The sequence below is a fragment of the Choristoneura fumiferana genome, chromosome 26, assembly GCF_025370935.1.
Source record: "Choristoneura fumiferana chromosome 26, NRCan_CFum_1, whole genome shotgun sequence".
NCBI classification, from domain to species: Eukaryota; Metazoa; Arthropoda; class Insecta; order Lepidoptera; family Tortricidae; genus Choristoneura; species Choristoneura fumiferana.
In genome coordinates, this window is record NC_133497.1 from 4,283,630 (window position 1) to 4,299,919 (window position 16,290).

General features: G+C 38.2%; 2 protein-coding genes across 17 annotated transcripts in view; one reads left to right on the top strand and one right to left on the bottom strand.

The window, feature by feature from the left end:
• LOC141442912 (zinc finger Y-chromosomal protein-like) overlaps positions 1-7,139 on the bottom strand; it is a 46,136-nt gene extending 38,997 nt beyond the window's left edge. For 8 of the 16 annotated variants that reach the window (XR_012452987.1, XM_074108069.1, XM_074108063.1 and 5 more), the window contains exons 1-4: positions 6,783-7,139; positions 5,321-5,489; positions 4,525-4,647; positions 1,639-1,845 (exon numbers count right to left, since the gene is read on the bottom strand). Coding sequence is in view for 15 of the 16 variants with exons in the window: in XM_074108069.1 (XP_073964170.1) it covers positions 1,639-1,845; positions 4,525-4,647; positions 5,321-5,489; positions 6,783-6,944 (661 nt within the window). In the remaining variant the exon portion in view is untranslated. The remainder of the gene's footprint in view (positions 1-1,638; positions 1,846-4,524; positions 4,648-5,320; positions 5,490-6,782) is intronic. The other 8 variants (XM_074108067.1, XM_074108075.1, XM_074108070.1 and 5 more) reach the window with 2 other exon arrangements.
• Positions 7,140-7,919: 780 nt separating this feature from the next.
• Positions 7,920-16,070, top strand: LOC141442931 (uncharacterized). Its single transcript, XM_074108120.1, has 5 exons — positions 7,920-8,161; positions 9,021-9,174; positions 10,133-10,258; positions 13,445-13,603; positions 14,085-16,070. Exons 1-5 carry the CDS (start codon positions 7,985-7,987, stop codon positions 15,167-15,169), a joined length of 1,701 nt encoding a protein of 566 aa, XP_073964221.1. The 5' UTR covers positions 7,920-7,984; the 3' UTR covers positions 15,170-16,070.
• Positions 16,071-16,290: the final 220 nt, after the last annotated feature.

Consider the following 16,290-nt stretch of genomic DNA (forward strand, 5'->3'; position numbering starts at 1 on the left):
ATATGGAATCTTCCTAGTTTAGGTGTATTTTATACCTTAGGCTGCTATTTAAGAGTAAAACTACTTATAATTCTCAAGCAAACTTAGCCATTATAGTTTTCCTTGAAAGTTTGATAAACTTACTACCATCCTGATTTTTTTTTTAAATTTCCACCCACCCGTTTAGATTTTAGAGGGGGGGCGCTCGATTTTAATGAAAAGATTGATAGTCCCTGAGCAAAGCCGCCGACGGACGGACATACACACAGAGAGACATGGCGAAACTATAAGGGTTCCGTTTTTGCCATTTTGGCTCCGGAACCCTAAAAACGCAAATATATTTTTGATTTCTTTTATTTATTGTTTATTTATTTATTTCATCATCATCATATGATTTTTCAAATGGCTCAATAGCATCACACACAAATCAATAGCCCTTAATACATATTATAAGTCTACCGATTGTGTTGTAATTTTCTTCAGTTTAATGTACACGTAAAGTTCCTTTCCCAAATTACAACTGTTTTAAAAAAATGTCTTACTGACGAAGCATACAACTGTATTATTATAAACCTACATATTAAATTTCATAGAAAAAATCCTATACTCAGTAAAACATAATGTGTTCCAATTTTAATGAAATGTATTATGATATAATATGGATTATAAAATATATACTATGAGGGCTTTGAAGCGTCTAAATCTAGCCTAATCAACTAAAATTCTAAGCTGTCAGTAGATAATCTGTCAATGTTAACGCCGGTAAACAGAGTTGACATGAATATTACTATAAAATACATAAATATTTAAAATTAAAATGGAGTTACTATCGTAATGTAATGTCATTTCTGATAGTTGTTTGAAGATCATTGCCTAGCTGATCAATCATGTGGTTAAAAATCGATTGATAAAATTGACCCCAAAAGACAGACACGAAAACAAATGAATAAAAACGCGATAAAACAGTTGATGAAAAGTAAAAGATGTTCTTAAATAAATTAAAAATGATTCCTTATGTTCTTAATTAGACAACCAAAAAATAATTTCTAGTCAATTAACTAATACTAGCTGTTCTGACTGTTTATTTGCTCGATGTTGCTTTGAGAATGAACTCGTAACGAGTTTAAAACGCGTTAGACTCGTTAATAGCGACAGATATATGCATGTTGATTTATGTGGAAGTGGAGGAGGCCGGGTTTCCGCATAAAAATACATGTGTCGCACAGACGTAGATAACTTGCATGTGAGCAAGTCAAAAGGTTGTATATTGTTAATGTGGACCTCCGTAAAGAAACAAGTGATTCGATTATTATAGTCATTCATGGGATATTTATGTTAATTATGATGGACCTTTATCAATGAATGATATTTTTATGAAAACAATAATAATCTAGTTATGTGGTGCTGTCATAGAGTCTTGATGGAGTCTTTGTATAGACGAAAATAAAAAACATCATTCAAAAAACAATTAGTTTGCTTATGTAATTCTGAACTAAAGATCGGTTTTTCTTTTTCTCATTTGAATTTTCAAGAAAACTAAGAAAACCATAAACATAATTGATGATAAGTGGCGTGCCCAAATGCATTAAAAATATAAAACTACACATATTCTCGTCAACTCAATTCTCCGACGCATAATAAATTCAAACAGATGCCTACCTTTCTTTTTCTTCTCAGGCTTAGCTTTGCTTGCGGTCGCTTTGGGGGTGTCCTTCTTAGTTTTAGCCTTTTTAGCGGGTGTTGTTTTAGTTTTGGAGGACGATTTACGTTTCTCGGCCACCTTCGCGTTGTCCAAGAGGTCTAGGAGATCGACAGACTCCTTTTTAGGCACTTTCGAGGCCAGCCTCGTTAGGGGTTGATCGTCAACTAGAAAAAATAAAATATGTTAGGTATTTTTTAATTTCAGTTTTTTTTTGTTTCATCATCCCAGCCTATATACGTCCCACTGCTGGGCACAGGTCTCCTCTCAGAACAAGAGGGCTTGGGCCATAGTTCCCACGCGGGCCCAGTTCGGATTGGGAACTTCACACGCACCATTGAATTGCTTCGCAGGTTTATGAAGGTTTCCTCACGATGTTTTCCTTCACCGCATAGCTCGTGGTAAATTTCAAATGTAATTCCGCACATGAATTTCGAAAAACTCAGAGGTGCGAGCCGGGGTTTGAACCCACGACCCTCTGCTTGAGAGGAGATAGGTCAAACCACTAGGCCACCACGGCTTTTATTACTTTACTTTTATTTTACTTTTTTTAGCAATACAGAAAATATGTACATAATGTAGAGAAAATTACAAGGTAAACAATAGGCGGTCTTATCGCTTCAGAACTATCTCTTGCAAGCAACCTTTTTTAGGAGAAAACAGGAAGAAATAGATGAAAATTAGATGCGTGTGCGAGAGGGACAGAAATGCTTTTTTTTCAACTTCACTTGAACTAAGAGCTGATGATCTTGAAACAGGGGTCCCAAACAGGAGTACTGCAACATGATTCCCACAAGTTCCTATAAAATGATGAGGTTACAACACCAAAGACCAGTGCTGGTTTTCAACCAGCGACATGCTGACCTGGAACCTTTTTATAACAGTATGTTTATGTTTGTATTTTTAATCCTCGACGAAACCTACAGTTTGACTCCGATATGTCATTATCTGTGGCATGGTAGCTCTTAAACGGATGGACCGATTTTGATGCGGTTTATTGCGTGAAAGCGAGTTTTTTCGGTTCTCTGAAAATCGGTTCAACTGTTTTGGAGACATTGAGCTATGAAACGACAATGTCGGCGGTCTTTCAACTTTTTTAAGTTGATTATTAGGTTATTTTAGTAGCCTGTGTGTGCATGTGATATTGTTGTTTTAATTTTTTTTTCTTTCTTTCTAAGTAGCAATATTTGCACTGTCGAGTGCTTGGAGGGCCGCAGGGAAAATTACTAGCATAACATTCATTCAATTAATGTAATAACATTCAATGAGCGTTTTCACAGAGACGAAATATCGCTAGATGGCGTTAGTATCGTGAGGTTCGCTTGACGTTTGCTTGCGATTGGCTCATTTAGTTCAGTTTAGTTTTAACCAATCACGAGCAAACGTCAAACGAACCTCACGCATGATACGAGTACTAACGCCATCTTGGGATATTTCGCCTCTGTGAAAACCCTCATTACTAGCATAGCATTGCATCTCAACTCTCTAGTGACATGGGTACCTTTAGGCCATAACTTACCACCAGGAGAAACTCATGCTTGTTATACCATAAAAACGAACAGGACAACTGAGAGTCGCACACTCATAATCGCACATAGAATTAGCCACTAGACTCTTGTCTTGTGCAAGAGACAGACAGACAAGACGGACGGAGAGAATATTTCAACTGATGTAGCTCGCGTCACATTCCTATTACTCTAGTCAGCGCCGGCCTTTGGTAGAGCTAGAAAAACTGCCGCACTAGGCGCCGGATGGCAAGGGGCGCCATTTTCCAGTTTCCAGTGCAAATTAAAAATATGATGCGGATTGAGAGGGGTGGAAGTTGTCTTCTCGCTCTCGCTCGACCTTGATCAGCCGTCGCTTCAGGCAATCAATCATTCTATCTAATAATAGGTACTTTCGAACCCCAAAACCTCATCACACAGACGGTTTGCGGACGAATTGTAAGCGAGGCAACGATATTACAGCGAGCGCGCAACAAAATTGCTGCCACAGCGCGCAGCTAGCGCCAAGAACGTCATATTATAAACTCTCATACAATAATAATGGAGAATATGAAAGCGTTTTTTTATTTGTTCAAATATATCTTCATTGTTTAACAAAACAAGTTGTAAAATATTTTTTAATATATTAAAAACACGAAGATATGGACGTTTTAAATTGTCAATTAGATAGAGAGATCTATAAGAGATTTTGAGGGCATATGCTAAGACTTTCATAGAAAGTTCATACTAAATTTCATTTGTCTAGAAAGAGATACCAGGCAAACTTCAATCCCTCATATCTTGATTATTTTTCAACAGATATTGATGGTTTTCACGTAATTCGTTTTATTTTCCGGTTTTCTATAAAGTTAAATTCATCATCATCATCCCAGCCTATATACGTGCCACTGCTGGGCACAGGCCTCCTCTCAGAACAAGAGGGCTTGGGCCATAGTTCCCACGCGGGCCCAGAGCGGATTGGGAACATCGCACGCACCATTGAATCGCTTCGCAGGTTTGTGCAGGTTTCCTCACGATGTTTTGCTTCACCGCAAAGCTCGTGGTAAGTTTCAAATGTAATTCCGCACATGAATTTCGAAAAACTCAGAGGTGCGAGCCGGGGTTCGAACACACGACCCTCTGCTTGAGAGGCGATAGGTCAAACCACTAGGCCACCACGGCTTCTAAAGTTAAATTATTTAAGAGAAAATTTGTGTTCCATGCATATTCGCAGCTAACTGGCTGCGCACACGCAGCGATATCATTGCGCGCTCGCGGCGCAATCGCTGCACGCCCGCCTCTTTTACCTCATCCGGAAATCGCCAGTGTGACAAGTCTCTAAAGAGGAGAAGAGCAACTCACGGTCGTCATCGTCGTCGTCTTCGAACGCGGCGCGGTCATCGAAGTCGTCGTCGCTCTGTCCCTTTTCCTGCTTCACTTGCTCCAGTTTCACGTCCTTTTCTAGCACCAACGTCTCTGGGATGGCTAAATAAAAAGGAAAAATTGTTCATTCATGGATGAAATGGCAGGAGTTGGAGGGGGCAATGAGCAATGACTTCTTGTTCTTATGATTAATTTATTGAAGTGTTGTCTCAATACAGTCTGTGGCTTTGATCTAAAATGAATTTGCAGATAGTAAAATAACATTGTATCATCATCATCATCAGAAAATTAATAATAATATAATAATAAAATTCTTATTCCAGGCTGTACAGATCCATAATATGTTAGTAGCCGTTAACTTATACTTGTATCTAAATTAGTAACACTTACTGACTAACAATTAAAATAAGAAATATAATAAATAACACCCTTGATCTGTCCAATCCAGAAATATTGAATTGGACAGTCATATCTACCCGCTATTGCCTTTAGAATGCTGTTGGTGCTTGCCCTCACCCTGCCTAATATTGAAGCTTATTATATTAAATTCATGATGTAATTTTTGAGAATTCTCATGAGAATTTAACAAAATCCCAGAATCTAATAAAATGTACACTGGGTAGCCAGCCAAAAAGATTAAGAACGGCTACAGTGGAAGATAAATTTTACAATCTATACCAAACTCATGGGGGAGACCCATGTCCAACAGTCAACCTCCTATGGGTGATATGATGCTGACGTGACGATGATGATATCAAACTCAATGTACACTCACTCTCTAAATCGGTGATCGCCTCTCTCCCAGGATCCAAGTACTGCAGGAACATCTTCTCACACTCCTGCACTTGGCGCTTGAACTCCGACGCGTCCCGGAGGCGAGAGATGCACGGCTCGCAGATGAGACGGCTGTTGCTGTTAGGCCCAGATGTATGAGCATAGGCAATCTGCAAGGTCATGGTGCGGATAAGAATCATTGTAATATAAAAACAAATGTAAAAGTTAATGAAAATAAAAATTATTTTGTTTCTTTATTGTTTTACACGGTTTACACCAAAGCAGTTTGCCTTCATTCCTAAACAATTTGATTCAAAATGCTTTGATAATTTTTTTAAATATTTACTGTATGGTGGGTGGGCCTGGGAAGATTAAAGAACAATAAAAAAAGCGGCCAAGTGCGAGTCGGACTAGCCCATGAAGGGTTCCGTAGCAGCAAGTAACATAATATGAAAGTTCTTACAAGAACTTTGATCTATGTTTTAATAATAGTGTATAAGTCGTTGATTAAAAAAGAACTACTTAAAGATCTCGTTCAAACCAATTTTCAGTGGAAGATCCATTTTTTTTTGGTTTATCATTCTCTTATTTTAGAAGTTACAGGGGGAGGGGGGACATACATTTTACCACTTTGGAAGTGTCTCTCGCGCAAACTATTCAGTTTAGAAAAAAATTATATTAGAAACCTCAATATCATTTTTGAAGACCTATCCATAGATACCCCACACATATGAGTTTGAAGAACAAAAATTTATTTTTGTGTGAAAATCTTAATGCGGTTTACAGAATACATTCTGTAAACCGCAAGATTTTCACTACTTACCAAGTTTCAACAGTATATTTCTTATAGTTTCGGAAAAAAGTGGCTGTGACATACGGATGGACAGACATGACGAATCCATAAGGGTTCCGTTTTTTTGCCATTTGGCTACGGAACCCTAAAAAAGGCATTTTTAACAAACTTCTTCCTATTAAAAGTTGTAAATCAAAATAAAAATAAAAAAGAATTTAGTACAAGAAATTAATTGGTTACATATCAAATAAGAAAATCGACTGGAGATATTTGGGTATAGCTTCTTTTGTTGGTTCACCATCATGGTATGGCAGGTATTGATTTTTTAATTATCTACTTAAACACAAGTTTACAACTTTCAATAAGAGGTACTCAAGAAAATTATGAGAAGCATCAAATTCAGAGTAAATTTCATTCTTCATACACCAATTGAATGATTGTACCCATCATAATGCATCGAAGACAAGCTACATGGTGCCACATAACAGTTTACCATACTACTTAATCAATATTTTTACAAGCCGACCAAAGTACAATGCTCCGCCACGGCGCAACTCCGTTCAATAAAGCCTAACTTCTTAATTTAGTCGTCTAACACAAAAAATCTGCGGCTTAAGAAAATGGACGCCACATTAGACTAAGAAATTTTCAAACTAATTAAAACACTTACAGTTAAGTCCAGTGTTTCGCTTAACATTTCGGCGTAAACTTCTCTCTTGCCCATCCAGAAGTATTCAGTAGAAATGTCTTTATAACAACCCTCGGCAAAACAACAGCGGCAAACGGTAGGGCCGCTCGGCCCCCGCAGCCAATCGGAACTTTTACCCTCCATTTTCACCGATTCACAAATATTTTCACATAAAATATATTTATAATACTATCGCGTACATAATTAACTTATTAGCAAGGCAAAATACTAATCTCATCTAATAAATTTTAATTTTGTAAAACTGCAGCCGAAAGCCAACGCCATCACCGTCACCGCAGCGTCCATCAGCGTGTGTTGCCAACTTGCCAATTGCTGCTAGCTATGCCAGCCAGTTGCCTGCCAGAAATAATACAGGCAAGCAAATAGAATATAATGTAGTAAGACTCAAAAAATAAGTGGGAAAAATCGATTACTGCAAACCAGATAACGAAAAACTGTCTTTAAAGTTATCAATATAAATCACATTATTACTGCTTTTCAAATTACCACGCATTTATAGCAGAAAAATAACGAAAAAAATCAAATAGTTAAGCATTACGGGTCGTAACAGGAAATACTTAAATTTAGTTCGCTTTCGCCATCTGTTGACGAGTAGCACAAACATTTATTTTTATAAGGCCCTGAATACACAGTGTAACAAAATATATTTTTATTCTTTATTTTTAGTAAGTCTTAGATTATTTACAAAAGCTCACTTTTTCTATTTCAAAACAATTTCTGAATTGTTTTTTTTTTTAATAATATATTTTTCATCTTAATCTTATTTATTAAAATTATTTTTATTTTCAGAAAACGAAACGCAACCAAGCAAAACAGTAGGGCTACTACTACTACGAAACGAAATTCCAAAATCATAGTTCGTATCGTTCCGTCCCTCTCAGTCCAGTATGAAATAATGTTAGCGTCAGCGAGACGGTACGATACGAACTTCAATTTTCGAATTTCGTAGTAGCCCTTTATGTGCAAACGTCAATACATACAACGGCACTGCAGGGCTACTACGAAACTCGAAACTCTAAGTTCGTATCGTATCGTCCCTCTCGCTCTCGTGTTAAATAGTAGAAGTGCAGAGGGACCGCATGACACGAACTTCGAGTTTCGAGTTTCGTAGTAGCCCTGCTGAATGAAACTGAAAAACGATGATGAAAAATTAAAAGCTACTTATGACTAGTTTCCTACCAATTATGAGTGCGACGATTCGAAAAGGCCCGGTTTTTGACCCGGGCTTGTGTCGGTGCTGCGGTGCTATAAAAAAATGCCGAGTCTTAAACGTGGAATATGAATTCGAAGGCAAAAAAGAAGTTTACTCAGATATGTTTATGGATTCCTTTGGCTTGATGGTAGGTGCTGCTTTTTTACACTTTTGATGTTAATTAAGACATTCTAAGCCAAATAGAGACTAAACCGTCTCAATGTGAGAGCCATGTGCCAGTGGGATGACCTGACAAAAATGTTGCTTATATTTGGAAACAAATACAATATGTGCAACATATCTGTAACTGTTGAATAAATATCTTTCTACATACTGTTGCTTAACTTATAATGTTTGTTAAATATACGATTTTTCAATTTTACAGTTCTTGATTCCCCTCACTTCACTACAATACCTAGTTAAAAACGAAATATAACATACTAACAAAGATTAATCATGCTTACTCTATAATATAAACCATATTTAATCTATTACTGAAATTTCACTCATTAAGGAGCGGCCAGGCTTTTGTTCAGTAAAGTCCTGATGTTTACGGCACATCACTGTGATTCTGTAATTTAAGCAGCAGTGTGGAGAGCATGCAATAGAAATGGTGCGCATACTATGCGTTACTGCGATTCCATACTGTCACCGTTTTTTTAGCAGCGGTGTGGTCACTCCTGAATGATGTATAAAATAATTAAGAATAATTTAAATTTACTAGACTGGGACTGTATTGCGAGTGCCAAATGAAGTCTAAAAATTGCAAAATTAATAAGAGTAAATACTTAGAAGTTACTCAAATGTGTGTGTGTGTGTGTGTGCTCTGCTGTGTGTGTGTGCGCGCGCGTATTCGCGTGTGTCTGTGTGTTTCCTTTTATAGGTGTTTATTTGCAGGCTTTAAAGAGATCTTCCGTGTTGTAATTCAGCTTAGCTGGATGCACTTCTATCGCACTTTTTAGCTTGGTAGCAGACAAGTCTTAATAACTAATAACAAACTATTTCAGCTGTCCCACCTCGATGGCTCAGAGTTGGAGCGGCTCATCTGTGCCACATGCGTGTTGCGACTCCGAGACGCCAGTGCATTCCGAGTGCAGGTGCTCCGCTGCGAGGAGACCCTGCTACAAGCCAGTATACACGTGCATGCACCTGGAGAACTCGGTATGTGTAGGAACACGGAACGGTGTTTTTATAATCTACAAGAATTTTTTGATTGTGATGAATAATATTATTATTTACCTAGTATTAAGTTTGAAAAATGACAAATGGACTTACAATTTGTTCAGCAATTTGCAGTGCCTTTGCAGGGTTTATGTTGGCGCATGTATGTATTAATAAAATTAAGACCTTTTATACCACATAATTGCAATAAACGATATGACTATGACTAAAAGGTATTGGGACTGAAACCCTTTTTACTCCTGCCTTTTGCCTATGCATCCAGAAACTAGATTTTGGTACAAGGGAGAGACACGGTGTAACACTGTTATCTGAGGGCCGTGTCGATATCCCATGACAAGACATGTATCTGATCCCATGAGACTGACATATGCCTTTTGAATGACTGAGCTAACAGTACCACAATACCAAGGTAACCCATCAACAATATGGACAAACCTAGGTACATTCAGCCAGACCAGAGTCTCCACACATCATAATCATAATCGTAATATATTTATTGTGATAACCGGTACAAACTATAGTTAAATTGACAATTCAGAACATATAATGTCTTAAACTTTCGTGATTTTCACTCATAGACACCTTTGACACCCCACACTTCAGTCTACTCGTGACCACGGCCACTGTAATGTTGCCAAAACGTCGAGGTAAATATAACTCGTGTGTGTTAGCATGATAGTCCTGTGCGTGGTATTTTGACTATAATTCAGACCATGACCGTACATCTACCACATGCATGCTATCAACCCTGGATTGTTCCGGTCAATGGTCACGGTGACGCTATCGTGCAACGCAACACGGCCTTGCTTACGGACAGCGCCGTCTGGCGGCGAACAACCGACTTAAACTTTAACCAACCAACTTAGACTTTACAACTACTATTTACTTACGAATACACCCACAGAATATGGCCGCATGACCGCATCCTTTGTTACAGACAACCTGCCACCAGAAGTTAAAGAGGAATCTGACGTGAAGGACGAGAAAGCGCTTGAAGACAATGACAGCTACCTAGATGATGCCGCAGACCCTGACTATGTGGACGACAACAGGGATGAGGCTGGTATGTAATTATATTAATAAAGTAAACCCGAAAAGTTTTTTATGCAATGTGAAATCCACAATATAAGTTTTGGGATTCTCACAGAAATTTTGTCAAATCGGCGTTTCCACCAGAGATGTGCGAAGGGGGCGTTCAAGTAATACGTAACGCAATTTTTCGAGATTTTCGACTGTCTAATACGGTATTTGACTACTCCTGAATTTGCCATGTCTTATATACATATAATTATGAAAATATAGGTACACAGAAAGTGTTTAGCGAAGAGAAAACATAAATCAGTTAAAAATTGGATTTATAGTGATTTTTTGAAAAATCTATATACCTGTCTCTTTCTCAAACGCTTTTCTCTATGCAGCAAGTATGGCGCTACTAGCGTGTGACGTCACATGCCAGTATGTCTTTCTCTGTCTAATCTTGGATGTCACACCTTTATAAATTTGTTATTTGTAAAAAAGCTAGCTTAAAATTTGTTTCTCAATTCGATAACAGGCATTGTAAAGTTTTAATTTATAATACATATAAAAAATAGTCAAATACCGAATTACCGTACTTTTTTTTTTCTTGCACTGGTGACACGGTAATTAGACTTGAGTGCACAGATAAATGTAAATGGCAGCCATCCTTTTTCTAGATGTGCACTCAGTTTCAGTGCCGTGTCGCTTTTGCCTGACAAAAAATGAGAATGGCCGACCTACGCTCGGCCGTCGCTCTAGGGTTGTCAACTATGGCTTTTTTTTTACGCACAAAAAAACTATGGTGGTAGTGGCACTCGTATCTGGGTAAGGCCGCGAATTTTGACCAATGTGACATAGAAATAACATAAAAAAAATACGTGACGTTACCATAAAACGTAACGCAAATTTTTATAAAGCCTAGATCAAACTGGTAAAAATTCCCATTAGATAACGTATGTATGAAAAAAAAATACATCTCATATAATAAAGTGAAGTTTTTATTTTTACTAGAACTTTCTGACGATACTGATCTTAAATCTGTCCTATATGAGATCTATAGAGCTAAACATGAGAATGTGGAAGTAGAAGTACCCTCTAGTTGACGAACATCTTTCCAAAAGTGTATCTTTACATGCCTCTCTAACACTGACAATAAGGTGCACATTTATAAGCATAACGAATTTGGATGTGGTTTTTTTTTATTCGACTGGATGGCAAACGCTCAAATGAGTAAGAGATCACCACCGCCCATAAAAATCTGCAACACCAGGGGTATTGCAGACGCGTTGCCAACCTAGAGGCCTATGATGGGATACCTCGTGCCAGTAATTTCACCGGCTGTCTTACTCACCACGCCGAAACACAACAGTGCAAGCATTGCTGCTTCACGGCAGGATTAGCGAGGAAGATGGTGGTAGCAATCCGGGCGGACCTTGCACAAGGTCCTACCACCTAGTTGTGAGCATGCTTGTGACTTCGACTGTACAAGCTATTAAATACCTCAAAGAAATGGCCAAAACCCTAAATCACAGGTTTTACCAATTTAGGAAGTAGTATCTTAGTTAAGTGGACAATGTAAAAAGATGCTTTTGGAAATAAATTATTATGATTATTAAGTTTAGGTAACAAATGAACTAAGTAGGTAAGTGAATCTCTCCGTTTGTCTCTCACTTTAAATACGCTATGCATGTAGCAGGACGTGAACACAGAACTCGCCACAATTCTCTTGTGCCGATCCCTGCACCTACAGATTAAAATTTATTTAACTTCAAAATATCCATCTAAGTAACTTACTGTGCGGCGTGCAGTCATTGGAAACCTAATAATAAACTGGTGTAAGTTAGAATTTTTCTGTGTGAACTTCCCTTTACCACAACAACACTTACCACAACTTTTTTTTCGTTACGTTATGTACAAAATACGTAGCATTTTGTAAAAATGTAACGTAATCGTAACGAAAGTGTAACGTATTTTATACAAAAAATCGTTTATCATGGTGAATAACGACATTTTGAACATAATAACACATGCCACTTACATGGAAAAGATTACCCTATCGTATGAAAAAACAACCAGTTAAAAATAATCACTACTTACCCTTAAAATCGAACAAGCACTTTCGACGTTTTTTCGAAAAAAAACCTCCGCGTCACTTTTGATGGCTGTTTGTCAACAAACTGATGAGATTTATTTATCTCATCGATGTGCCCTATTAGAGTATTAGTTGCCAGTGTACAAAAACTAATTTCTACCGAAATTGGCGTTAAAGGTAGCTTAAAAAAGCGTCACCTAAGTATTCGTAACGAAAACGTGGTTTTTTGGCACGTGAAAAGAAATAAATATAAAACATGAAAATTATTTGATTATCATGATTCCGCAATCGGTAGGACTATCGTTATATCATAAAATTTCGTTTTAAACAAATCATGATCATGAGAAGTTAAATAGCATGAAAATAATAAGGTATTAAGTACTCGTGTCAAAAAAAATAGTCAATTTTCGTTACGTTTTTGACGGTAATATATTTTTATTATTTTTTTAAAAGGGTTTAAATCAATTATCTCATTTGCGACCTTGAGAGTTTATATCGTGTCATATAATAAAAAAAAATTAAACCTCTAGGTGTTATCAGTTTTTTTTTATCAGCCTTCCAAATTTGAAACGTCCAAATTGGTCAAAATGGTAGCGGCCTCGTATCTAATTGTTGGATTTATTTTTGAGAATGAAACGGGAAGAATGGCAATATAAATTAATAATAACTAAAATATTTTAATGTTTGTCATTGCTATAATGCTATAATAATTACAAATTTGACACAGAAAATATCTTGCGACGATTTCGACATTGGCGAAATGCACGATTATTATATTTTAGTGTACTTAATAAATTAGCATTCTCCATTATTGCACCAAAAAATTCACAGACGCGTGTCTCAAGCGAATGGCACTCGCGCTCGCACTGGTCCCAACCGGTCCGAGATATCGTGTCCGTGAGCAGTGTCTATGTGTGCGTTGCTCGAGCGCACTTTGTATGTAGATTGATTTCTGTGACCTATCTGTTTTGTGGTCTAGTTATGAATTAATTAATGAAGTCCCCGTTAGTGTATTTTTTTAATGTATCCCGTAATATGGCCCACTGCAGGGCAATAGGCCTCCTCTTTCCTCCGCCACTCTTCTCTATCCTGGACATGTAACTGCCTGCCATAGCGTAAAAAAAACATTTATAATTTCAGACACAGAAGAAATAGAAGAGAAACCAAAGAAAGCGGTGAAGAAAGAGAAGAAACTGAAGGCGGGAGCGAAGCGTCGCCGCGCGAAGAGCAAGCACAAGCGGGACGTGCTGGGACGCCTCCACGCCACCAGGGACAAACTGAAGCTGATGGAGGACTATGGTGAGAATAATTGATTGAATCAGGCTTTGCAGAGATCCACGAGTTAATTTATATGGACCTCCGCAAAGCCTATATTAAACAACAGCTCACAATTTTCGCCTGACAAGTGTCTAAAATGAGAACGTTATCATCACTACTGTTTAATTTTAAATTGTCAATGATACAGCGACAGAGTTCCGACTATGGCCCAAGTCCTCTCATCCTGTTCTACTGTGTCATTTGGCACACCACCAGTCGAACACCGTGTATAATGTAATAATATACTCAGCAGCACAAAATTAAGCCCACTCTCCATACACATTACTCCATATACTTAAATACATACAAACATTCAAGACTCTAGTACAAACATTCGTATTCATCATACAAATATTTGCCCGTCACGGGGATCGACCCCGCAACCGCTAGCTTCGTAGTCAGGGCCACTAACAAGTTAGCTATGTGGTCGTCCGTAATTTAATATTCTAATTATTCCCCACAGATATCAAGCCTTTCGAGAAACCGAAGCGAATCGTCGACTCAGACCTAAAAGTGTACAGCAACTGCGTGACTCTGGTCGAAAGCTCGTACGTTTGTCCCTTCGATACCTCCTTTAGCGATTACTTCTGTGTCTACTGCCGACAAGTCTTCACAGACCCGAGCAAACTCAGGGAACACACGCTCTCACATGACCCTGTAGCTTACAAAGACATAGTGACATCAGTAAAGAAGCTACCACAGATAGACATCCAACGGATAGACTGCAGACTGTGCCCAATGAAAATAGACAACTTGGAAACTTTCAAAGAGCACATCATCAACGTACATCAAAAACAATACCAACCAAACCCCAGCGACTTCTTAGTGTACAGATTAACCATAACGAACTTAACGTGCACGGAATGCGGTACATCCTTTGGTTTCTTTCACGCTCTTAGAAAACATATGGCGGAGCATTTCGGCACTTGCATATGCGATGTTTGCGGGGCGCATTACTTCGAAGAACGCATGCTAATTCTGCATCAGAAGACGCATCAGCGTGTAGAAGAGAACTTTCCATGCAAGGAATGCGGGAAGAACTTCAAGTCTAAACACAGCAGGTACTTGCATGAAGCTAGGACGCACAAGAAAGAACCAGCGTACCAATGTGTGAAGTGCGATGCGGTGCTTTTCTCCTACACTTTACGCTACAGGCACATGATAGAAGTGCATGGGGAAGAAAGATTGTTTCCATGTGAACATTGCGATAGGGCATATGATAGCCGGAAATCTCTAAGAGAACACAACAGAAGGTCGCATTTGAAAATATTCAAACACCAGTGTGATTTGTGTGACAAAAGGTTCTACTTGCCGTCTCGTTTGAAAGAACACATGGCGACTCACACAGGGGAAAGAAATTATAGATGCGAGTACTGTGGGAAGAGTTATCCGAGACTCAGGGGACTGAAGGTACATATGCAGAGTCATAGCACTGAGAAGAAATTTAGGTGTGTAATGTGTAACGCTTCGTTCACGCAGAACGTCAATTTGAGGAATCATATGAAGAGGCAGCACCAGAGCCTGGAAATGGAGGAGTTTCAGGATTAATATGGAAGCTTTTGCGCTAAGAGTGGTGTGAAGTATATGATGTGACAATGGATTGACTAGAAATGAAATGATATTTATTCCAGAGGGGCTACTCCGAAATTCGAAAATTGAAGTTCGTATCGTACCGCTTATATTATTTAATACGAGAATGAGAGTTACGGCACCATACGAACTTCGATGTTTGAATTTCGGAGTAGCCTCCCAGACATAAGTATAGGTGTACACAATTAAATAATTAAATAGAACAAATTTTATTAAATCATGGATTAAATGAAATTGAAATAAATTGAACCAAATCACAAATTAAATTGAATTACATTAACGATTTTAATAATTTAATTAAACAAATTAATACGCCGACAATTAATTAAAAATTATATAAAAAAAAGTATTATATTATAATAACAGTAACAGCTTATGGCCTTTCAGGCAGAGGGCTCGCAGTTTTTCGAGTACCGCAAATACGGCACGGCAGATGGTTGCCCATTTATTGTTCACATCTCTCGAGACGCCGAGTCTACACTAACTGGGGCAATTTACTCGTCATCATCAGCCTATAGCAGTCCACTATTATTGGACATAATAGCCTCCCCCGATGAGCGCCATTGCGCCCTGTCCTAGGCTCGAAGCATCCATCTACCAACCTTTCGCAGATCGCCACTACGCTACGTTTGCTGAGACGCGGCCTCCACTCAAGAACTCGTTTACTCCACAGATTGCTTCTTCGACAAATATGGCTGGCCCACTGCCACTTCAACTTGCTAATTCTCTGAGCTATGTCGATGACTTTAGTGCTGTGTCGGATAGTTTCATCGTGGATTCTATCCTTCAGAGACTCGAGCATAGCTTGTTCCATGGCTCGCTGGGTGACCTTGAACTTTGAGGCATATTACTACAACCCAAGGTTAAAATATGGATAAAGTATGTACAGAAGTTGCGTCTCTTGTGAATTTAAGACCGCCATAGAGACTAATAGCATTCAGTGGCGTAGCTAGGTAACCTAAAATAAAAAAATGGGGCCCACTGCTATCAAACTGTAAGGTTTTTGAAGTAAAATCATATGTATACAATACTTTAAAAATGCTAAGCAACTTTATCATCAGTTATAAAGCAAAATTTCG

What these genes read in the sequence shown, in the direction of transcription:
- LOC141442931 (XM_074108120.1), top strand. Translation starts at nt 7,985, where the DNA reads ATGACTAGTTTCCTACCAATTATGAGTGCGACGATTCGAAAAGGCCCG. An exon ending in GCATGCACCTGGAGAACTCG is followed by an intron (nt 9,175 to 10,132) that starts GTATGTGTAGGA and finishes CCTTTGTTACAG; the next exon opens with ACAACCTGCCACCAGAAGTT. An exon ending in CGACAACAGGGATGAGGCTG is followed by an intron (nt 10,259 to 13,444) that starts GTATGTAATTAT and finishes TTATAATTTCAG; the next exon opens with ACACAGAAGAAATAGAAGAG.